The sequence below is a fragment of the Hypanus sabinus genome, chromosome 11 (genome assembly GCF_030144855.1).
Source record: "Hypanus sabinus isolate sHypSab1 chromosome 11, sHypSab1.hap1, whole genome shotgun sequence".
NCBI lineage: Eukaryota > Metazoa > Chordata > Chondrichthyes > Myliobatiformes > Dasyatidae > Hypanus > Hypanus sabinus.
The window spans coordinates 2,698,407-2,718,740 of NC_082716.1; the positions used below are offsets into that span (position 1 = coordinate 2,698,407).

Consider the following 20,334-nt stretch of genomic DNA (forward strand, 5'->3'; position numbering starts at 1 on the left):
CCATGTCAGAGTCCAGTGATTTTTGAAGGATCGTTATTAATATCTCCATAATCTCTATCGCTACCTCGTCCAGAACTCTAGGGTGCAGTTCACCTGGCTTGGGTGACTTATGTACTTTTAGGTCTTTCAGCTTTTTGAACACCTTCTCCCTTATAATAGTAGCTGCACTCACTTCTCTTCCCTCACACCCTTCAACATCTGGCACACTGCTAGTGTCTTCCACAGTGAAGTCTGATGCAAAATAATAACTTAGTTCATCTGCTATTTCCTTGTTCCCCATTATTATTACTCCTGCCTCATTTCCTAGCAGTCTCATCTCTCTTATTTTTGTAAAAGCTTTCACTATCCATTCTGATATTGTTTGTTATCTTGCTTTCATATTTAATCTTTTTTCTCCTAATAATTCTTTTAGTTGCTCTCTGTAGGGGTTTAAAAGCTTTCCAATCTTCCCACTAATTTTTGTTTATTTTATGCCCTCACTTTTGCTTTTACATTGGCTTTAACTGCCCTCGTCAGCCACGGTTATATACTTTGCCATTTGAGTATTTCTTTGTTCTTGGAATATATTCATTCTGCACTTCCCTAGAAACTCACACCATTGCTGCTCTGCTGACATCCCTGCCAACAGCCTTTTCCATTTTACTTTGACAAACTCATCTCTCATACCACTGTAATCTCCTTTACTCCATCTCTTACTGCTGCATCAGACTTTACTCTCTCCCTATCAAATCTCAAGTTGAAATCATATTGTGATCACTGTCTCCTAAGTGTTCATTTACCTTAAGTTTCCTAATCACTTCCTGTTCATTACTTAACCCCTAATCCAGTGTAGCTGATCCCCGAGTAAGCTCAACAACAAACCGCTCTCAGAAGCCATCTTGTCGGCACTCATCAAACTCTCCTTGGGATCCATTTCCAGCCTGATTTCCCAATGGACCTGCATGTTAAAATCTCTCATGACTATCATAACATTGCCCTTTGACACACCTTTTCTATTTCCCGTTGTAATCTGTGGTCCACCTCCAAGCTGCTGCTGGGTCCTTTTACCCTTGCAGTTTCTTAACTCAACCCACAAGGATTCAACATCTTCTGATCCCATATCACATCTTTCTACTGATTTGATGCCATTCTTTACCAGCAGAGCCACACCACCCCCTCTGCCTACCTTCCTATCCCTCTGATACAACATGTAATCTTGGACATTCAGCTCCCCACTGCAACCATCCTTCAGCCAAGATTCAGTGATGCCAACAACATCGTACCTGGCAATCTGTAATAGTGCAACATCATCCACTTCATTTCTTATACTCTGTGCATTCAGATATATCTCTGAATGCTGCATTTGCTGCTCTATTTGATTCTGCATCCCTAATTCACTGATACTCACCCTGCTGGCTGCAATGAAGTCCTATCATCTGCCTGTCCTTCCTGAGAGACTGACTGCATGCTATCTTGGCTTTTTTTACCATCCACCTTATCATGAGTCCCTTCATTCCCATTTCCAACTCCCTGCCAAATTAGTTTAAACCCTCCCCAACAGCAGTAACAACCCTGCCCACGAGAAAATTAATTCCCCTTGGGTTCAGGTGCAATCTGTCCATTTTGTACAGATCATACCTCCTCCAGAAGAAATCCCAATGATCCAAGAACCTGAAGCCCTGCCCCCTGCACCAGCTTCTCAGCCATGCATTAATTTACCAGATCATCCTGTTAGTACCCTCACAGGTGTGTGACACAGACAGCAATCCAGAAATTACTATCCTGGAGGTCCTGCTTCTCAGCTTTCTACCTAACTCTCTAAATTCTCTTTTCAGGACCTCTTTGTTTTTCCTTCCAATGTCATTGGTACCAATATGTACCAGGACATCTGGCTGCTCACCCTTTCTCCAAAATGTTGTGGCACAATCTGAGAAGTCCCTGACCCTGGCATCTGGGAGAAAACATACCAGCTGGATGTTCCTTTCACATCCACAGAATCTCTTGTCTGTTCCTCTGACTCTGAGTCCCCCTCTCCCCTCCTTTCCCTCTGTGTTTGAGATGTTTCCTAATGGTCACAGTACTGTATATGCAATTGTTCAGTGTGTCCCCTGGTGGTCACAGTTCTTCATAACATTCTGGAAAGCTCTGGAAGTTTCTCAGGTGCTGATCAGAATCAGGTTTAATATCACTGGTATACATCATGAAATATGTTGTTTTATTTAATTCTTACTGTAATTTGCAATACAAAAAAAGAAAAAAAAAGAAAAATAGTGAGGTAGTGTCCATGGGTTCATTTTCCATTCAGAAATTGGATGGCAGAGGGGAAGAAGCTGGTCCTGAATCACTGAGTGTGTGTCTTCCGGCTCCTGTACCTCCTCCCTGATCATAGCAATGAGAAGAGGGGATACCTAATTTGGGGCTATCTGATTGGTTGACTCTTATCTGTAAATTTGAATGGACCTTCCTTATCTATGGAGTACAAAAAGAGCTGACCACACAGCAACACCATCTTTCTTCTTTCCTCATTTCTGTTACTAGCCTCTGCTCCCATTACTGTCTGTTCCCAATTTTCTTTGTTCTGTTAACGCTTAATAAAACGATTGTGAAACAACAAGTGTTGTGCCCCTTTCTTAACTTCGGAAAGAAACTTAGATTAAAGGCATCAGAGTCCAAAACAACTTGTGTGGCATCTTTGAGGGATCTATGAACTCCACTTGCCCCTTCTCAAGTTTTGATGTACATGTGACAAAAACAGCTGGTCTTTGACTTTCCAATCTTGTACCGTAATGACAAGCAGAAAAAATTCAGAGCGACACACAGAAAATGCTGGAGGAACTCAGCCAGCTTGGAAGCATCTATGGAAATGAATAAATAGTCAATATTTAGGGCCAAATGTTGGAGGAGCAACACCTCATTCCATCTGGGTAGCTCCCAACCTCATGGCAGAAGCATCAATTTCTCCAACTTCTGGTATTTTTTCAACATGTACAAACAAGCTGGATGAACTCAGCGGGTCGGGCAGCATCCGTTGAAATGAACAGTGAATGTTTCGGGCTGAGACCCTTTGTCAGGACTGAAGAAGGAGGGGGCAGGGGCCCTATAAAGAAGGAGGGTGGAAGGTGCCAGGTGAAAAACCAATCAGAGGAAAGATCAAGGGGTGGGGGAGGGAATAGGCAGGAGAGGTGAAGAAGAAATGTAAGGGGAAAGCACTATGGGTAGTAGAAGAAGGCAGAATATTGAGAGGGGTGATAGGCAGCTAGAAGAGGAGGCAGAGTGAAAGTGGGATGGGGGATTTTTTCTCCTTCCCTCTACTTCATGTCTCCACTCTGGCATCAAACTTCTCCTCACCTGCCTAGAACCAACCCTTGGCACCCCCCTCCTTCCCTTTCTCCCACAGTCCACTCTCTCCTATCAGATTCTTTCTTCTCCAGTTGTTTACCTTTTCCTGCCATTAACTCCCAGCTTCTTACTTCATCCACTGTGTGTCTGTGTGTGCATGTGGGGGGGGGGGGGCCTCTGGACTTCCAGCATCACTTCCAAATCACTTTGTTTTAAGACATCGAACAATATCACTGCTGATTTTCCAGTGAATTGGATGAGTTTTAAGGATGAGTGGGACAAGAGGCCCCAAAGAGCTCAAGGGATATCCCCTACTGAGCCAGATGCTCAGATGCTGTGGTTTCAGAATACTGGAATATTCAATTATCGGAGCTTTATCCAGTTTTGAGAGTGGACCATTGATCCCTGAACCACTCACTGTTCCCCTCTCCAGGATGCTGTCGGAACTCCTGTATGGTTCCAGTAAGTTCTGTCTTTGTTTCAGACTTCAGACGTATCTGTATTTTTTGTGTTTCACATCTCTCCATCACCCTCCAAACCAATCTTCCCATTTTTACTGTCCTCTTCCCATTTCCTTTCAGTCTCACTTACCTGGCTTGAGGTGTGCGAAGGGGATTTCACCAGTCAGTAGTTCCCAGAGACACAGGGCATAGCTGAAGACGTCCGCTTTAATGGTGTACCGAGTGCACTGTGTAAAGACCTCAGGAGCCATCCACCGCAGGTTCTGTGTGGCAGAGACAGTCTGTTACACCAGAGTCACACCGACACCACCCACAACCCTCTGCCACAGGGCTCTGGTGCTTCAGTCACCACTCCCACCAATTCCTGCTATCGCTTCCAAATAACCCAGACCACTGGACCCATGAAACCACCCAAGTGGAGATTGTAACAAGGCAGCAGGGGTGAAGCAAAGGTTGTAAAGTTGGGCTCAGGTGTGGAGGGGAGGTTGTAGGGTCAGGGAGCAGAGGTTAAGGGGAACAAGAGATGACACCTACCCCAGGCTGTTTGGTCATGTTATCTTCATCCATTGAGAGCAGAAAGCGGGACTCTGCGGACAGAAAGATCCTTCAGCAAACCTATACTCCTTATATTGTGTTCTTTACATTACTGGTGCGGGATAACCCATGCTTATAGACACAGAGTTTTACAGCACACAAACAGGCCTTTCAGTCCATTCTGCCCCTGCTGGCTACTGCTCTGAATTCATCCCCTTTACCCACATCTGGACTGTAGCCCTTATTATCCAATGCAAGTCTACACATTGACATTGGGCAGTCCCAAAGATGGTCGCTGGGATAATTCCTGGGATGAGAGTCCTGAGTGACTGAAGAAATTGGATTTGTCATTCTTTGTAATTTATCAAAGTGAGGGCTGATCTTAGTGAAATATACGTTGAGGCGGAGATGTTTCCACAGACGGCTCCACATGAGAGGATGGGGGAGGGGTGATGGACATTTAAAACTGAGATGTGTAAAGACTTCTCACAGAGGGAGGGGATCTCTGGAATTCTCCACACAGATGGTGTGGAGACTGGATCGCTGGGGGTGGGATTGAAAGTAGAGGGAGGGAAATGTTTGACAGATCAAAGGACTGAGGGCGATGGGGAATTGGCACAAAAGAGGAGATGAGACCCGGAACAGATCAGCTCTGGTCACGTTGAATAATGGGATAGGACTGAGGGGTCAAGTGGCCTCCCCTACTCCTGTTCTTCTGTCCACATTGAACAATAAGCACATCTACTGAAGGTTTCAGCTGCTGTAATGTAAGCTACCAGACATAAATACCTTCATCTCCATCCAGATGCCATCTACATCTGACCCCTCATTCACAAGGTTCAAAATTCAAGTTTATTTATCACATGTACACTGAAACATATAGTGAAATTTGTCATGTTAACAACCAATATAACCTAATGATGTGCTGGGGGCAGCCCATGAGTGTAACCACACATTCTGGCATCAAACCAGCATGCCCACCACATTTAGCAGAACATCACAACAGAAAAGAAGCCCCTTTCCCTCTCTCACCCTGGCAGGACGTTCCACCACTCCCTACGTAAAGCTCCTATCTGTAGCATCCCCCAATCACCTTAAAATGATGTCCTCTTGAATTTCCATTGCTGCCTTGGGAAAACATCTCTAGCTGTCCACACTATCTATGCCTCTCATTATCTAGAACACTTCTATCAAATCATCGCTCAACCCTGTGTACACAGGGTTAGGAATGGGGAGGAGGTTACATTGCTTTGAACAGGGTGAACGAGAGGACAAATGTTGGTGGGTGATATGGCAATATGTGTGACTATCCCTCTGCTCTAAGAGTCTTCTCTGACAAGGGTGGGGACAAGACAGGGGTCAGTTACATTAACACCACGTTAGGCGCGCCGAACCCTAGGAGTAGCCTGTGGGCCTTTGACCTTTAGTTTGTCCCCTGTCCCTTGCTCAGCACACGTCAACCAAGTTCTCATGTCTGTCAGATGCCAACCTCCAAAGTCAGCAACTACGGCATGGCCGTCTTCATACAACAGGATGTTATGGCTGCAGGAGAGAGGAGAGAAAAGATTGGTCATTCACCATGTTGATTACTGTTCTTTTTTATTTAGAAATAAAGTATGGTAACAGACCCTTCTGATCCATATGATTCACCCATGTGACCAATTAAACTACTAACCCGCAAGTCTTTGGAATGTGGGAGGAAACCAGAGCATCCAGAGGAAACCCACATGGTCACAGGGAGAGTGCACAAATTCCTCACACACAGCAGCAAGAATTGAACCCAGGTCGCTAATGCTGTAAAGTTTTACACTGGCTGCTATGTTACCATGCCACCTCTAATCATTTTATCTAAATGAAAAATTATTGTTCCCAGTCAGGAAGTTTTTCACACAGAGTGGAATGTACTGCCAGCAACAGTGATAGAGGCGGATACAATAGGGTCTTTCAGATGGAGCTTAGAAAAATAGAGAGCTATACACTAGGGAAGTTCTAGGCAGTTTCTAGAGTAGGTTACATGGTCAGCAACATTGTGGGCCGAAGAGCCCGTAATGTGCTGTATATTTATACGTTCTTTGTTATGCTACATCTTCATAAAACTCTAGTTAGGCCTCATCTGGAGTTTTGGTCATCCCATTACAGAAAGGATGTTGAGGCTTTGGAGAGGGTGCAAATGAAGTTCATCAGGAATGCTGCCTGGATTTGAGTGCATATGCTACTGAGAGTTTGGACAAACTTGAGTTCGAAAGGCATAGACTGGGTAGGCCTTAGGGTCAGAGTGTCTAATACCAGACAGCATGCCTTTAAGGTGAGAGGGGGTAAATTCAAAGGATATGAGAGGGGCAAGTTCCTTTTACTTGTGGTGAGTACCTGGAATGCGCTGCCGGGACGGTGGTAGAGGCAGATACATTAGACACTTTCAAGAGAAAGTTAGATCATGAGTGTGAGGGAAATGAAGGGATATGGTCATTGTGTAGGCAGTAGGGAATTAGTTTAGTTTGCCATTTGATTACTAATTAATTGGCTTGGTTCTGCACAACACGGTGGGCTGAATGACCTGTACTGTTCTATGTTCAGTTTTCCCTGACAGCTCACACGACCAGAGAGCAGTGCTGCACAGAAACAGGCCTTTAATCCACCTTGTCCAGGCTAACCGCGATGTTGATCTATATTCATCCCACTCGCCTGTATTGTCCATATTCCTCTGCTCCTTTCCAACCCATGTATTTGCCCAAAAGCCTCTTGAATGCTGTAAACACATATGCCTCCACCAGTTCCACTGGCTCACTCCAGATACCCTCCACCTGCCCCTCAGGTTTCCAAGTCATACTGTTGAGCAATACAACATGGACAAAGGCCACTCTGCCCAACCAGTCCATGCTAACCACCATGCTCACATAGTTAATCCTAATTTCCTGTGTTCTGTGCATATCCCCTACAAGGCCCGTCCCTCCATGGGCCTATCCAAATACTTCTTCAATTATACTATTGTACCTGCTCAGCCACTTCCTCTGATAACTTGTTCCATATACAGTACTCACTACTTCCTGAGTGAAGTCCCTTTTAAATCTCTCCCCTTCTCACCCTAAACCTATGCTCTCTAGTTTTGGTCTCCTCTACCACTGTATCTATGCCTTTCATAATTTTAAACATTTCTACAAGGCTCTAAGGAATAAAGACCTCACCTGGCCAACCTCTCCCTATAACTCAGGCCTTCCAGTCCTGCTAACTACCTTGTCAATCTTTTCCAGTTTAATCATACATTTCCCATAACAGGGTGACCAAAACCATACATAGCACTACCAGTGCATTCTCACCAATGACTTATTCTGTACAACTGCAACATACTCCAATATTCAGTGACCTAGCTGATGAAGGTTAGAGTACTAAAAGCCTTTTTCCTCACCCTGTCTACCTATGACACCTATTCCTAGATGCCCCTGTTCCATTACAATCCCCAGTTCTCCACTGACAGAACAAGTCCTACACTAGTTTGACTTTCCAGACTGCTTCATCTCACATTTACCTGTATTGAAGTCCATTTGCCACTCCTTAACCCACTTTCCTGATTAAGATCCCCCTGTAATCTACAATAATCTTCTTCACTATCAACAAAACCTCCTGATTTCATGCCATCTGCAAACTTACCAAAAAACTTCATGCATTCACTTCTAAACCTCATTTTCCATCCCCATTCCAACATGTCTGTCCATGACTTCCTCAGTAATGATGAAGCCACACTCAGGTTGGAGAACCAACAGCTCATATTGCAACTGGGTAGCCTCCAACCTGATGGTATGAATGTTGATTACTCAAATTTCCGGTAATTTCAATCCCTCCTCATTTTCTCTTTTTCCATTCCTCATTTTAGCTCCCCTCTCCCTGCTTCTCTTCTTCCCACCTGCCCACCATCTCCCCATGGTCCCCTCCTCCTCCCCTTTCTTCCGTAGTCCACCCTCCTGTCAGATTCCTCCTTCTTCAGTCCCCTACCTTTACCACCTAACATCTTACTTCATCCCCTCTCCCCCAGCCACCCACCTTACCTCTCACCTGCCAACGCCTTCCCCTCCCCCACTTTTTAATTCTGATTCCTCTCCCCTTCCTTACCAGTCCTGATCAAGGGTCTCAGCCCCAAATGTTGACTGTTTATTCATTTCTGTCGATGCTGCCTGACCTGCTGATTTCTGCCAGCATTTTGTATGTGTTGCAGAACCTCCCTAAGTCTGAACTTAATGTATGCCAGTGTCCCATACGACTTCCTTACCACATTATCTGCATGCGTTTCCACCTTTAAGGATCTGTGGACCTGTGTTCCAAGGTCCCTCTATAACTCAGTACTCCCTCTGGACTCTGTCATTCATGAATATCCTAGCATCAGTGCTGCTCCCAAAGTGCTGCTCACTTCCCATTTAATCCTTAGCAAAGTGGAGGGATAGAGCCATTTGACCCACTTTGTCAATGCTGAACATGCATTACCCATCTACACTAACACAATTACCCAGCACTTAGTCCATTGTCCTCTCTACCTTTCCAATCGAAGTGCTAGCCACGATATCTGCTGGATATGGTGGATGTCCCTGCCTCCACCACCCCCCTGCCCTCATTACCTCCTTCACTGCCAGAACTTAGGCCCCTGTACCTGTTCAGGTCTCTGTGGATGATGGGTTGAGTTAGGTTGTGAAGGTATTCCATTCCTTTGGCCACATCGATTGCGATGATTAGCTTAGACTGAAGGTCAATGATTCTGTCAATCGAGGAAATAAGACAAAAACTGAATAAATGGCAAAAAAATTCCAGACAGAGCGAGGCCCCAATTTCAAATGGATAGAGCGAGGCCCTGATTTCAAACAGACAGAGAGAGGTCCTCATGTCAAACAGAGGGAGGTCCTAATTTCAAACAACTTCTGCAGCTCTGGGTTTTTAATGGGATGTGGTTGCTAGCTGCTTGTCCAATCCTCCCATCCTCTTTGTTTTGCAGCCAGGCTTGGGCCTGTCCATGGCAGAGTTATACTAACATACCTCTGATAAATAAATCTAAATCTGAATCTACTTTTCCCATCTCTTTGCTCATTATATTCTCCCTCTGTTTGGTGAATCAACACCCTACACTTTGCTTGGATGTCACTGAAGTATTTGCATGCCCTCGACATCATCGCCTAAGGGTTCCAGCCTCCCCACCACCCTGTCTGTGGAATATACCAAGTGTTCTGGGCACCCACCCCGCAGATACAGTCCTGATGCAAAGTTTCAGCACAAACCACTGACAATACACTCAATGCTTCAAGAAAGATCCACATTCAATGTTTTTGGAACAGCTTCTTTCTCACCACCATCAGATTTCTGAGTGGACAATGAATCACCCCATGAACACCATTTCACTCTCTTTTTGTACTATTTATTTAATTTAATTTCATACTCTGTATATATTTCTTGTAATTTACATATTTTATGCATCACAATGTATTGGTCTAAGCAAGCAGAGCCCACTGCCAAGAAGGCCCACCAGCACCTTTACTTCCTGAGAAAGCTGAAGAAACTTGGCCTGTCCCCTAAAACCCTCACTAATTTTTACAGGTGCATTGTAGAAAGTAATTTTCTAGGGTGCATCACAACCTGGTATGGAAGTTGTCCTGTCCAAGACCGGAAGAAGCTGCAGAAGATCGTGAACACAGCCCAGCACATCACACAAACCAATCTTCCATCCTTGGACTCACTTTACACCACTCGCTGTCGGAGCAGTGCTGCCAGGATAATCAAGGACACAACCCACCCAGCCAACACACTTTTTGTCCCTCTTCCCTCCAGGAGAAGGTTCAGGAGCATGAAGATTCGTAAGGCCAGATTTGGGAACAGCTTCTCTCCAACTGTGATAAGACTGCTGAACAGATCCTGACCTGGATCTGGGCCGTACCTTCCAAATATCCGGACCTGACTTGCACTACCTTACTTTCCCTTTTCTATTTTCTAATTATGATTTATAATTTAAATTTTTATTATATTTACATCAATTTGTACTTTAGGGAGCGCGAAGCACAGAAACAAATACCACTGTGATGATCGTACACTCTAGTATCAATTGTTTGGTGACAATGAAGTATAAAGTATTTCAAAGTATTGTTTCCAAAGAACAACGCATTTATGTTTATATTTTTTGTGACTGTATGTTTTTCTGCTATTGTCACTATACGTGTTCTATGCTTTGTGTGACTGTTGGTTCTGTGCTTTACACCGCGCCCATCAGGAATGCTGTTTTAGTTGGCTGTATTCAGGTGTATGCTTGAGTGAAAATTAAATTTGAACTTGAACTTGTTATATCAGTGATATTAAACCTGATTCTCAAAGTTCAAAGTACATTTTTATCAAAGTATGTATACAGTATACAACCCTGAGATTCATCGTCCCACAGACAGCCACAAAACAAAGAAGCACCATGGAACCGATTTAAACAAATTCCCAGTATATGAAAAAGAACAAATCACACAAACAGTGAAACACAAGCAAAATACACACAGGATATTAAATATCAAAATGCCGAGTTCCTGAGACGGTCAAGGAGTGACAGCCAGTTCAGTTTATTGCTGCGTCAATGAGAGCAGGCCACAGCCACACAGTTCTGCGCCTAAGCACCTTGATCAAATCACGCAAATAGCAAAAAAGATTCTGGTTTCATTCCCCCTTCCCAACAGATGCTGCTCGATTCAGAGCTCCTCCAGCATCTGCTGTCTCTTAAAAGATGCCCAAAATGCACTCTGCTACCATTCTCACCCTTTTGCCACCCAGACCCTTCACTTCAACACTTCACTTTAGTTTACGGAAGATTCCCTCACTAGGATTGCTTGTGGTATTTATAAATCACCCGGAGGAAAATATGGTTGGTGTGTTAGTAAGTTTGCAGTTGATATGAAAATTGGTGGTGTTATGGATAAGCGTAGAAGATCGGCAAAGAATACAGTGGGATTTACAGTAGATCAGTTGTAGGTATGGATGATGAAATGGCAAGCAGAGTTTTGCATGGTCAAATGTGAGGTGTTGCACTTTGGGAGAACAAATGTAAAAAGACAGTATCATTGCTAATGGCAGAACCCTCAACAGTGTAGAAGAGCAGAGGAGTCTTGGGGTCCAAGTTCATAGTTCCATGAAATTGGCTACACAGGTCGATAGGGTGGTTAAGAAGGTCGGAGTGCTTGTTTTTATTCGTCAGAAGACAATTGGTAATGTTGCAATTTTATAAAACTCTGGTTAGGCTACATCTGGAGTATTGATAGAGTTCTGGTCACCCCACTAGAGGAAGGATGTTGAGGCTTTGGAGAGGTTTACCAGGCTACTGCCTCGATGAAAGGACATATGCTGTAACAGAAGGTTGGACAAACTTGTTTCCTCTGGAATGGCAGAGGCTGATGAGATAGCTTAGAGGTTTATACAATTATGAGAGTAGATAGTCAATATCTTTTTCCCAGGGTTGAAATGTCTGATACCAGAGGGCATCTGTTTAAGGTGAGATGCGAGGGGCAAGTATCCTTAGAGAGTGTGGTGAGTGTTTGTAATGTGCTGCCTGGTTGGTGGAGACGGCAAATACGAGATAGCCATTCATGACACTCATATAGGCACTTGAATGGGCATCTCTCTTTATCTCACGCTCCCTCTCTCTGTCTTACACAGACTGTCTCACTCTCTCTCACACACTCTCTTACACATACAGACTCAAACACACACAGTCTCTCACATACTCTGTCCTACACACACTGTTTCAGAGACACACACGGTCTTAAACAGACTGTCTCACTCTCTCACACACACTCTCTTACACATACAGACTCACAAACACACACAGTCTCTGTCTTACACACAGACTGTCTCACGCACAGTACCCCCGTCTCGCACTCTGTCTCTCACACTCTGTCTCTCATGCGCACACTGTCTCTCACACATTGTCTCTAACACACTGTCTTACACAAAGACTATCTCAAAAACAATCTGTCTCACACTCTATCTCTCTTGCACACTTTCCCTTCCTGTCTCATACAGACACTTGAGACTGAAGACTGTTCCACAGGGCTAGGCCAGACAGCATGGGCTGAAGGGCCTGCTCCAGCTGGTAAACTCCGTAAGAACAAAGCCTGGAGAAGGTTAGTGAGGAGAGGCCATACCTCTTCTGTTCATGTAGGAGGGAGAACAGGGAGCCACCGGAGATGTACTGAGTGACGATGGCGAACTGACTGGGGTCGCTGAGACAGGCGCCGACGAACTGGATCACACATGGGTGGTTCAGGCGGCAGAGGATGGACACCTCACGGCAGAACATATCAACGTCAGACTTGGAGCAGAAGGTGTTGGCACGATATCTGGGGAGGAAGGAAGTTGCAGCAGTGAGCCACGGAGTCCTCAGTGAAGTCCGGGAACGACAGATATCAATAACGTAATGATAAGCCTAACGCTTTACAGTGCCAGCAATCAGTGCTCAATTACCACCACTGTCTGTAAGGAGTTTGTATATTTGCCCCAAGTCTGCATAGTTTCCTCTGGGGGCTCTGGCTTCCTCCCACACCCCAAAAAGATGTATGGGTTAGGGATATTGAGTTGCTGACATGCTGTGTTGGTGCTGGAAGCGTGGTGACACCTACGGGCTGCCCTCAGCACATCATAGATGACGACAAAAATGAAATGTTTCACTGTATGCTTTGATATTTCAATGTACGTGTAACAAGTAAAACTAATCTTGATTTAACTTTAACTTTAAAATCCATGTACCTGTCCAAATGGCTTTAAATGTAACTGCATCCTCCTCTACCACTTCCTCTGACAGCTCGTTTCATATACCCACCACCCTCTGTGAAAAACATACCCCCCAGGTTACCATAAAGACCGTAAGACCATGAAACATAGGAACAGATTTAGACCGTCTGGCCCATCGAATCTGCTCCGCCATTTCATCACGGCTGATCCTTTTACTTTATCTCCTCTTCAACCCCAGTTCCCGGCCTTCTCCCCATAACCTTTGATGTCATGTCCAATCAAGAACCTATTAAATACATTAAATACACCCAACGAGCTGGTCTACACAGCTGCATGTAGTAATAAATGCCTCAAATTCACCACCCTTTGGCTAAGGAAATTTCACCACATCTCTGTTTTGAAAGGATGCCCCTCCATCCTGAGGCTATGTCCTCTTGTCCTAGACTCTCCCACCATAGGAAATATCCTTTCTACATCTACTCTGTCTAGGGCAGGTCAATATTCAAAAGGTTTCAGTGAGATTCCACCCCCCATCCTTCTGAATTCCAGCGAGTACAGACCCAGAGCCATCAAACGTTCCTCGTATGATAACCCTTTCATTCCTGGAATCATCCTTATGAACCTCCTCTAGACCCTCTCCAATGACAGTACATCTTTTCTAAGATGAGCAGCCCAAAACTGTCACAGTACTCAAGGTGAGGCCTCACCAGTGCCTAATAAAGCCTCAGCATCACATCTCTGCTCTTGTACTCTAGACCTCTTAAAATGAATGCGAATATGGCATTTCCCTTCCTCATCACCAACTCAACCTGCAAATTAACCTTCAGGGTGTTCTGTACAAGGACTCCCAAGTCCCCTTGCATCTCAGATTCCTGGATTTTCTCCCTGTTTTGAAAATAATCGGCATATTTATTTCTATTACCAAACTGCATGACCATGCATTTTCCAACATGCTATTTCATTTGCCACTTTCTTGCCCGTTCTCCTAATTTGTCTTTCTGCATTCTACCTGTTTCCTCAACACTACCTGCCCCTCCACCAATCTACGTATCATCTGCAAACTTGGCAACAAAGCCATCTATTCCATCATCTAAAACATTTATATACAGCATTAAAAAAAAAAGTGGTTCCAACACTGACCCCTGCGGAACATCACTTGTCACTGGCAGCCAACTAGGAAAGGATCCTTTTATTCCCTCTCACTGCCTCCTATGAATCAGCCAATGCTCTAACCATGTTAGCAACTTTTCTGCAATACCACGGGCTCTTAACTTGGTAAGCAACCTCATGTGTGACACCTTGTCAAAGGCCTTCTGAAAGCCCAAATGTACAACATCCACTGAATCCCCTTTATCTATCCTGCTTGTAATCTCCTCTAAGAATTCCAATAGATTCATCAGGCAGGATTTTCTCTGAAGGAAACCATGCTGACTTTGTACAAACTTCTCCTGTGTCACCAAGTTCTCCATCTCCTCATCTTTAACAATTGACTGCAACATCTTCCCAACTACTGAGGACAGGCTAACTGGTCTATAATTTACTTTCTGCTGCCTTCCTCCTTTCTTAAAGAGTGGAGTAACATTTGCAATTTTCCAGACCTCTGGCACCATGCCAGAGTCCAATGATTTTTGAAAGATCATTTCTAATGCCACCACAATCTTTAATGCTACCTCTTTTAGAACCCTAGGGTGCAGTTCCTCTGGTCTGGGTGACTTATGTACCTTTAGGTCTTTCAGCTTTTTGAGCATCTTCTCTCTTGTAATAGTAACTGCACCCACCTCTCTTCCTTCACACAGAACAACATCAGGCATACTGTTAGTGTCTTCCACAGTGAAGACAATGCAAAATACTCATTTAGTTCATCAGCCATCTCCTTGTCCCCCGTTATTATTTCTCCTGCCTCATATTCTAGCGGTCCTATATCTACTCTCATTTCTCTTATTTTTAATATTATTGAAAAAAACTTTACTATCCACTTTGATATTATTTGCTAGTTTGCTTACCTATTTCATCTTTTCCTTCTAATGTTTTTCTTAGTTGCTCTCTGAAGGTTTTTAAAAACTTCCCAATCCTCTATTTTCCCACCAATTTTTGCTTTGTTGTATGTCCTTTCCTTTTGCTTTTACAATTGCTTTGACTTCCCTTGTCAGCCACAGTTGTGCTATTTACATCTTTATGCTCTCATTGTAACCATCTCTACCACTTCCTCTGACAGCTCCAAAAGTCTCACCATGCCTCTGGTGCCAACAGGGCATACCCACAACTTACTAACCCTAACCCGTACGTTCATGTACTGGGAGGAGACCAGAGCACCCAGACGAGACCCATGGGGTCTGAGAGAGAACTCCTTACAGACAACGGTAGGAACTGAACCCTGATTGGTGATGGCTGGTGCTGTAACGTGATTGCCCTAACCGCTACATTACTACGTTGCCCATAAACAACTGTTATCAATACCATGGTCTGAGATCATTCATTGGCCCACAACATCGCTGCTTCAAGTGGCATCTCACCTTTTAATGGCAACAATTTTATTCCGGCACCTTCCTTTGTAAACCTTGCCGAAGGAACCTAAGGGACGGAGAGCAGACAACACGTCAGTGTCACCTTCCACAGAAGCCCCCCTCCCCCCCCACCACTGGCATTCCTGACCTGATCCGATGATTTCATGGAACTCGATGTCAGACAGCTGTAGGTGGAAATGAGATGGAAGGCTGCCTCGAAGGAGCAGGATGTCTGCTTTCTCTGCCAGGGAGAGAGACCATATCGCAATAAGACGTGGGAGCAGAATTAGGTAATTTGGCCCATCAAGTCTGATTTGCTATTCCATCGTGGCTGATTTACTATCCCTCCTGCCATTCTCCCACCTTCTCCCATAACCTTTGACGCACTGACTAATCAAAACCCTATCAACCTCTGCTTTAAAGACGCCCAATAAGGTGGCCTCCACAGCAATGAATTCCATGAATACCTTCTGGCTAAAGAAATTCCTCCTTAATCTTTGTTCTAAGGGATGTCACTCTAGCCTGAATTGGTGTCTTCTGGTCCTAGACTCCCCCATTGTAGGGAACATCCTCTCCACAGTCACTCTATCTAGGTCTTTCAATATTCAATAGGTTTCAACTAGATCATAAAATATTGAAATGTACTGTGAAATGAATCATTTACATCAACAGCCAACGCATTCTGAGGATGCGCTGGAGGCTCAGTGAATCTGCTCACCCTGCATCTGGTGCCAACGTAGCATGCCCACAGCTCACTAGCCCTGACCCATATGTCTGGAATGTGGAAGGAATCATCTACATCCACTCTATCTAGGCCTTTCAATATTTGACTGGTTTCAATGAGATTGCTCCTCATTCTTCCAAACTCCAGCAAGTACAGAGCCGCAAGTTGCTCCTCATATGTTAATCCTATCATCCTCATTTCTCCTGAGCCTAAGAAGTGAAGGGAGGAGACTCTGGCATGAAACAGTCAATTTCAACCCTGTACGTTGCTATAAATCAGCAGTGCAGCAGATAGTGCTCATTGACCCTGAGAGCCAGGTTTGATCCCGACCACCAATGCTGTCTGTCTGAAGTTTGTACGTTCTCCATGTGACTGCATGGATTTCCCCGGGTGATCCGATTCCCTCCCATATGCAAAGATGTGGGTTAATTGTTCACTGTAAGTTATCCCCAGTGTGTGGGTGAGGTATGGAATCCGGGGGTAGTTGATGGGAATATGGGGAAGGATAAAATGAGTTAAACAAGAGATTCTGCAGATGCTGGAAACATTGAGCAATGCTGGAGGAACTCAGCTGATCAGGCAGCATCTATGGAAATGAATAAACAGTCGATGCTTTGGGCTGAGACCTCTCTTCAGGAATAAAATGGAATCAGTGTCGGACTGGTGTCAGAGGATCAGGGCGATGCTCATTATGGACTTGATGAGCCGATAGGTTGGCTTTTGTGCTGAGTGATCTGGACACAAGAGGCATGAAGTTCCAGTGGAGGACAGGAGTTTGTGATGTGGAGGAAATATGTGGTTACCATGGTGACTGAGAGAAGGCGATACACAAACTTCTCTCCACTCACCTTTCGTCATGCTCTTGATCTTCCCCAGCGGTGATGGAACGGAGACGTAGGAACCGTCTGCAAGAGAGAGGAGGCTGGTTTTACACCAAATGCATGGACTCAAATAGTCCACTCAGGCTGACTCCTCCATCCCCGAAACTCCTCCTGTCCCTCCTCTCCTCCCTCCAGCTTCCGTGTCCGTATAATCCAAGCCCTCCTGTTCCGAATACATCCTGCACCTTTCCCTTGGAAGCTGCAGGCAAAGTCGATGAAATTGACTAGCTCAGCATGGGTGCAGGAAGAAGCAGCAATATAGTGTAGGATAGTGTAGTATAGTGTATAGTGTTGGGCAGCGTAACCAGTGTAGGTTTGGAACATTGACTGTTCTACGTAGTTTTCCCTCCAACTTCCACCCTGCCCTCAAATTTACTTGGTCTATTTCTGACACCTCTCTCAATCCCTCTATCTCCATCTCCGGAGACAGTCTGTCTTTCTACTGATAACTTTTATAAAACTGCTGATACTCACAGCTATCTTGACTATAACTTTTCCCACCCGGTCACTCGTAAAACTGCCATTCCCTTTTCTCAATTCCTTTCTCTCTGCTTTCAGGATAAGGCTTTTCATTTCAGAACAACTCAAAGATAGGGGCTTCCCTTGCTGCCCCATCAATGCTGCCTTCACCCAAATCTCTTCCTTTTTGCACACATCTGCCCTCACCCCATCCTCCTGCCACACTGTCAGAGATAGGATTCCTCTTGTCCTCACCCACCACCCCACAAAACTCTGCATCCACCACATAATTCTCTGTGACTTCCGCCATCTCCAGTGCCCGCCCCCCCCCCCCCCCCCGCCTTCATGGTCTCTTGTCCTCTCATTTCAGATTCCCCTTCTCCAGCCCTTTCTTTTCCACCAATCAACTTCCCAGCTCTTTACTTCACCCCTCCTCTTCTTCCGGTTTCACCTATCACTTGCCACCTTGTATTTCTTCCTCCCCTCTCCCACCTTCTTCCCTCTTCCTTTCCAGTCCTGATGAAGAGTCTTGACTTGAAACATTGCCTGTTTACTCCATCCATAGATGCTGCCTGACAGGCTGAGCTCCTCAGGTGCATTGTGTACGTTGCTCTAGATTCCCAGAAGCTGCAGTATTTGGGGTGTCTCTGCTTTTATGTTGCCCTGTGAGCTGGTCAAATTTTCCACATCTGGCCCACAGTTCTCTAAATCTCTCCTATCCATGCAATTATCCAGATGCTTTTCAATATTGCTAATGTGTGCACAATTTCTACAGATGTACCACGGAGAGCATCTGACTGCGTGCATCACCGTCTCATATGGAGGGGCAACTGAAAAGAATTGGAAAAAGCTGCAGAAAGATTCAAACTCATCCAGCTCCATCATGGGCACTAGTCTCCCCCAGCATTGAGGACACCTTCAAAAGGTGATGCCTCAAACAGGTGGCATCCATCAACTGAAGTCCACCACCACCAAGGTCAAGCCCTCTTCTCATTGCTACCAACAGAGAGGCGGTACAGGAGTCTGAAGACACACACTCAACGTTTCAGGAACAGCTTCTTCCCTCCCACCATCAGATTTCTGAATGGACAGTGAACCCATGAACATTACCTCACTACTTTTTTCTTTATTTGCTCTTTTTTTGCACTAATTATCTAATTTATATATATTAAAAAGTTTTAATTTATATATTTTGTTGTGTTGGCACGTGGCCAAGTGGTTAAAGTGCTGGTCTACTGATCTGAAGGTCGCTAGTTCTAGCCTCAGCTGAGGCAGCGTGTTGTGTCCTTGAGCAAGACACTTAACCACACATTGTTCTGCAACGACACCGGTGTCAAGCTGTATCAGCCCTTGCCCTTCCCTTGGACAACTTTGGTGGCTTGGAGAGGGGCGACTTGCAGTACGGGCAACTGCCGGTCTCCCATGCAACCCTGCCCAGGCCTGCGCCTTGGAAACTTTCCTATATATATATAGTTATTATGTATTGCAATGTACTGCTGTCACAAAACAAATTTCATGACATATGCTAGATCTAATTCTGGGAAGGAGGTTTTCTGCCAGACTCACCTCCTCCAGGCTGCGAGTACTCATTGCAGGGAGATTCATCCTGAGGCCGTTTGTAATGTTTCAGCAAGGTCACAATAGCATCATGGCCTGGAGATCGAACAGCAGCGTTAGCTGTGAAATTCTCCAATCCACAATGGCATTTACAGTGAAACAACCACCAACCCTCCCCTAGTACCAACCTTCCCACAGTGTGACCCTCCCTTAGTACCACCCCTCCCACAGTGTGACCCCCCTCAGTGTGACCCCCCTCAATACCACCCCTGCCAGTGTGACTCTCCCTCAGTACCACCCCTCCCACAGTGACCCTCCCTCAGTACCGCCCCTCCCACAGTGTGACCCTCCCTCAGTACCACCCCTCCCACAGTCTGACCCTCCCTCAGTACCATCCCTCCCACAGTGTGACTCTCCCTCAGTACCGCCCCTCCCACAGTGTGACCCTCTCTCAGTACCACCCCTCCCACAATGTGACCCTCCCTCAGTACCACCCCTCCCACAGTGTGACCCTCCCTCAGTACCACCCCTCCCACAGTGTGACTCTCCCTCAGTACCACCCCTCCCACAGTGACCCTCACTCAGTACCACCCCTCCCACAGTGACCCTCCCTCAGTACCACCCCTCCCACAGTGTGACCCTCCCTCAGTACCACCCCTCCCACAGTGTGACCCTCCCTCAGTACCGCCCCTCCCAGTGTGACCCTCCCTCAGTACCACCCCTCCCACAATGTAACCCTCCCTCAGTACCGCCCCTCCCACAGTGTGACCCTCCCTCAGTACCGCCCCTCCCACAGTGTGACCCTCTCTCAGTACCACCCCTCCCACAGACCCTCCCTCAGTACCACCCCTCCCACAGTGTGACCCTCCCTCAGTACCACCCCTCCCACAGTGTGACCCTCCCTCAGTACCGCCCCTCCCAGTGTGACCCTCCCTCAGTACCGCCCATCCCACAATGTGACCCTCCCTCAGTACCGTCCCTCCCACAGTGTGACCCTCCCTCAGTACCGCCCCTCCCACAGTGTGACCCTCCCTCAGTACCGCCACTCCCACAGTGTGACCCTCTCTCAGTACCGCCCCTCCCACAATGTGACCCTCAGTACCACCCCTCCCACAGTGTGACCCTCCCTCAGTACCACCCCTCCCACAGTGTGACTCTCCCTCAGT

At 45.8% G+C, this 20,334-nt stretch overlaps 1 protein-coding gene across 3 annotated transcripts in view; it reads right to left on the bottom strand.

Moving 5' to 3' along the window:
* The window catches only part of tnni3k (TNNI3 interacting kinase), a 170,237-nt gene that overhangs the window by 52,735 nt on the left and 97,168 nt on the right, over window positions 1-20,334 (bottom strand). For all 3 annotated transcript variants that reach the window (XM_059983675.1, XM_059983676.1, XM_059983677.1), the window contains 9 exons: window positions 19,178-19,264; window positions 17,120-17,176; window positions 15,696-15,788; window positions 15,557-15,614; window positions 12,458-12,652; window positions 8,950-9,054; window positions 5,803-5,855; window positions 4,314-4,366; window positions 3,910-4,042 (listed from right to left, as the gene is read on the bottom strand). In XM_059983675.1, coding sequence (XP_059839658.1) covers window positions 3,910-4,042; window positions 4,314-4,366; window positions 5,803-5,855; window positions 8,950-9,054; window positions 12,458-12,652; window positions 15,557-15,614; window positions 15,696-15,788; window positions 17,120-17,176; window positions 19,178-19,264 — 834 coding nt within the window. The remainder of the gene's footprint in view (window positions 1-3,909; window positions 4,043-4,313; window positions 4,367-5,802; window positions 5,856-8,949; window positions 9,055-12,457; window positions 12,653-15,556; window positions 15,615-15,695; window positions 15,789-17,119; window positions 17,177-19,177; window positions 19,265-20,334) is intronic.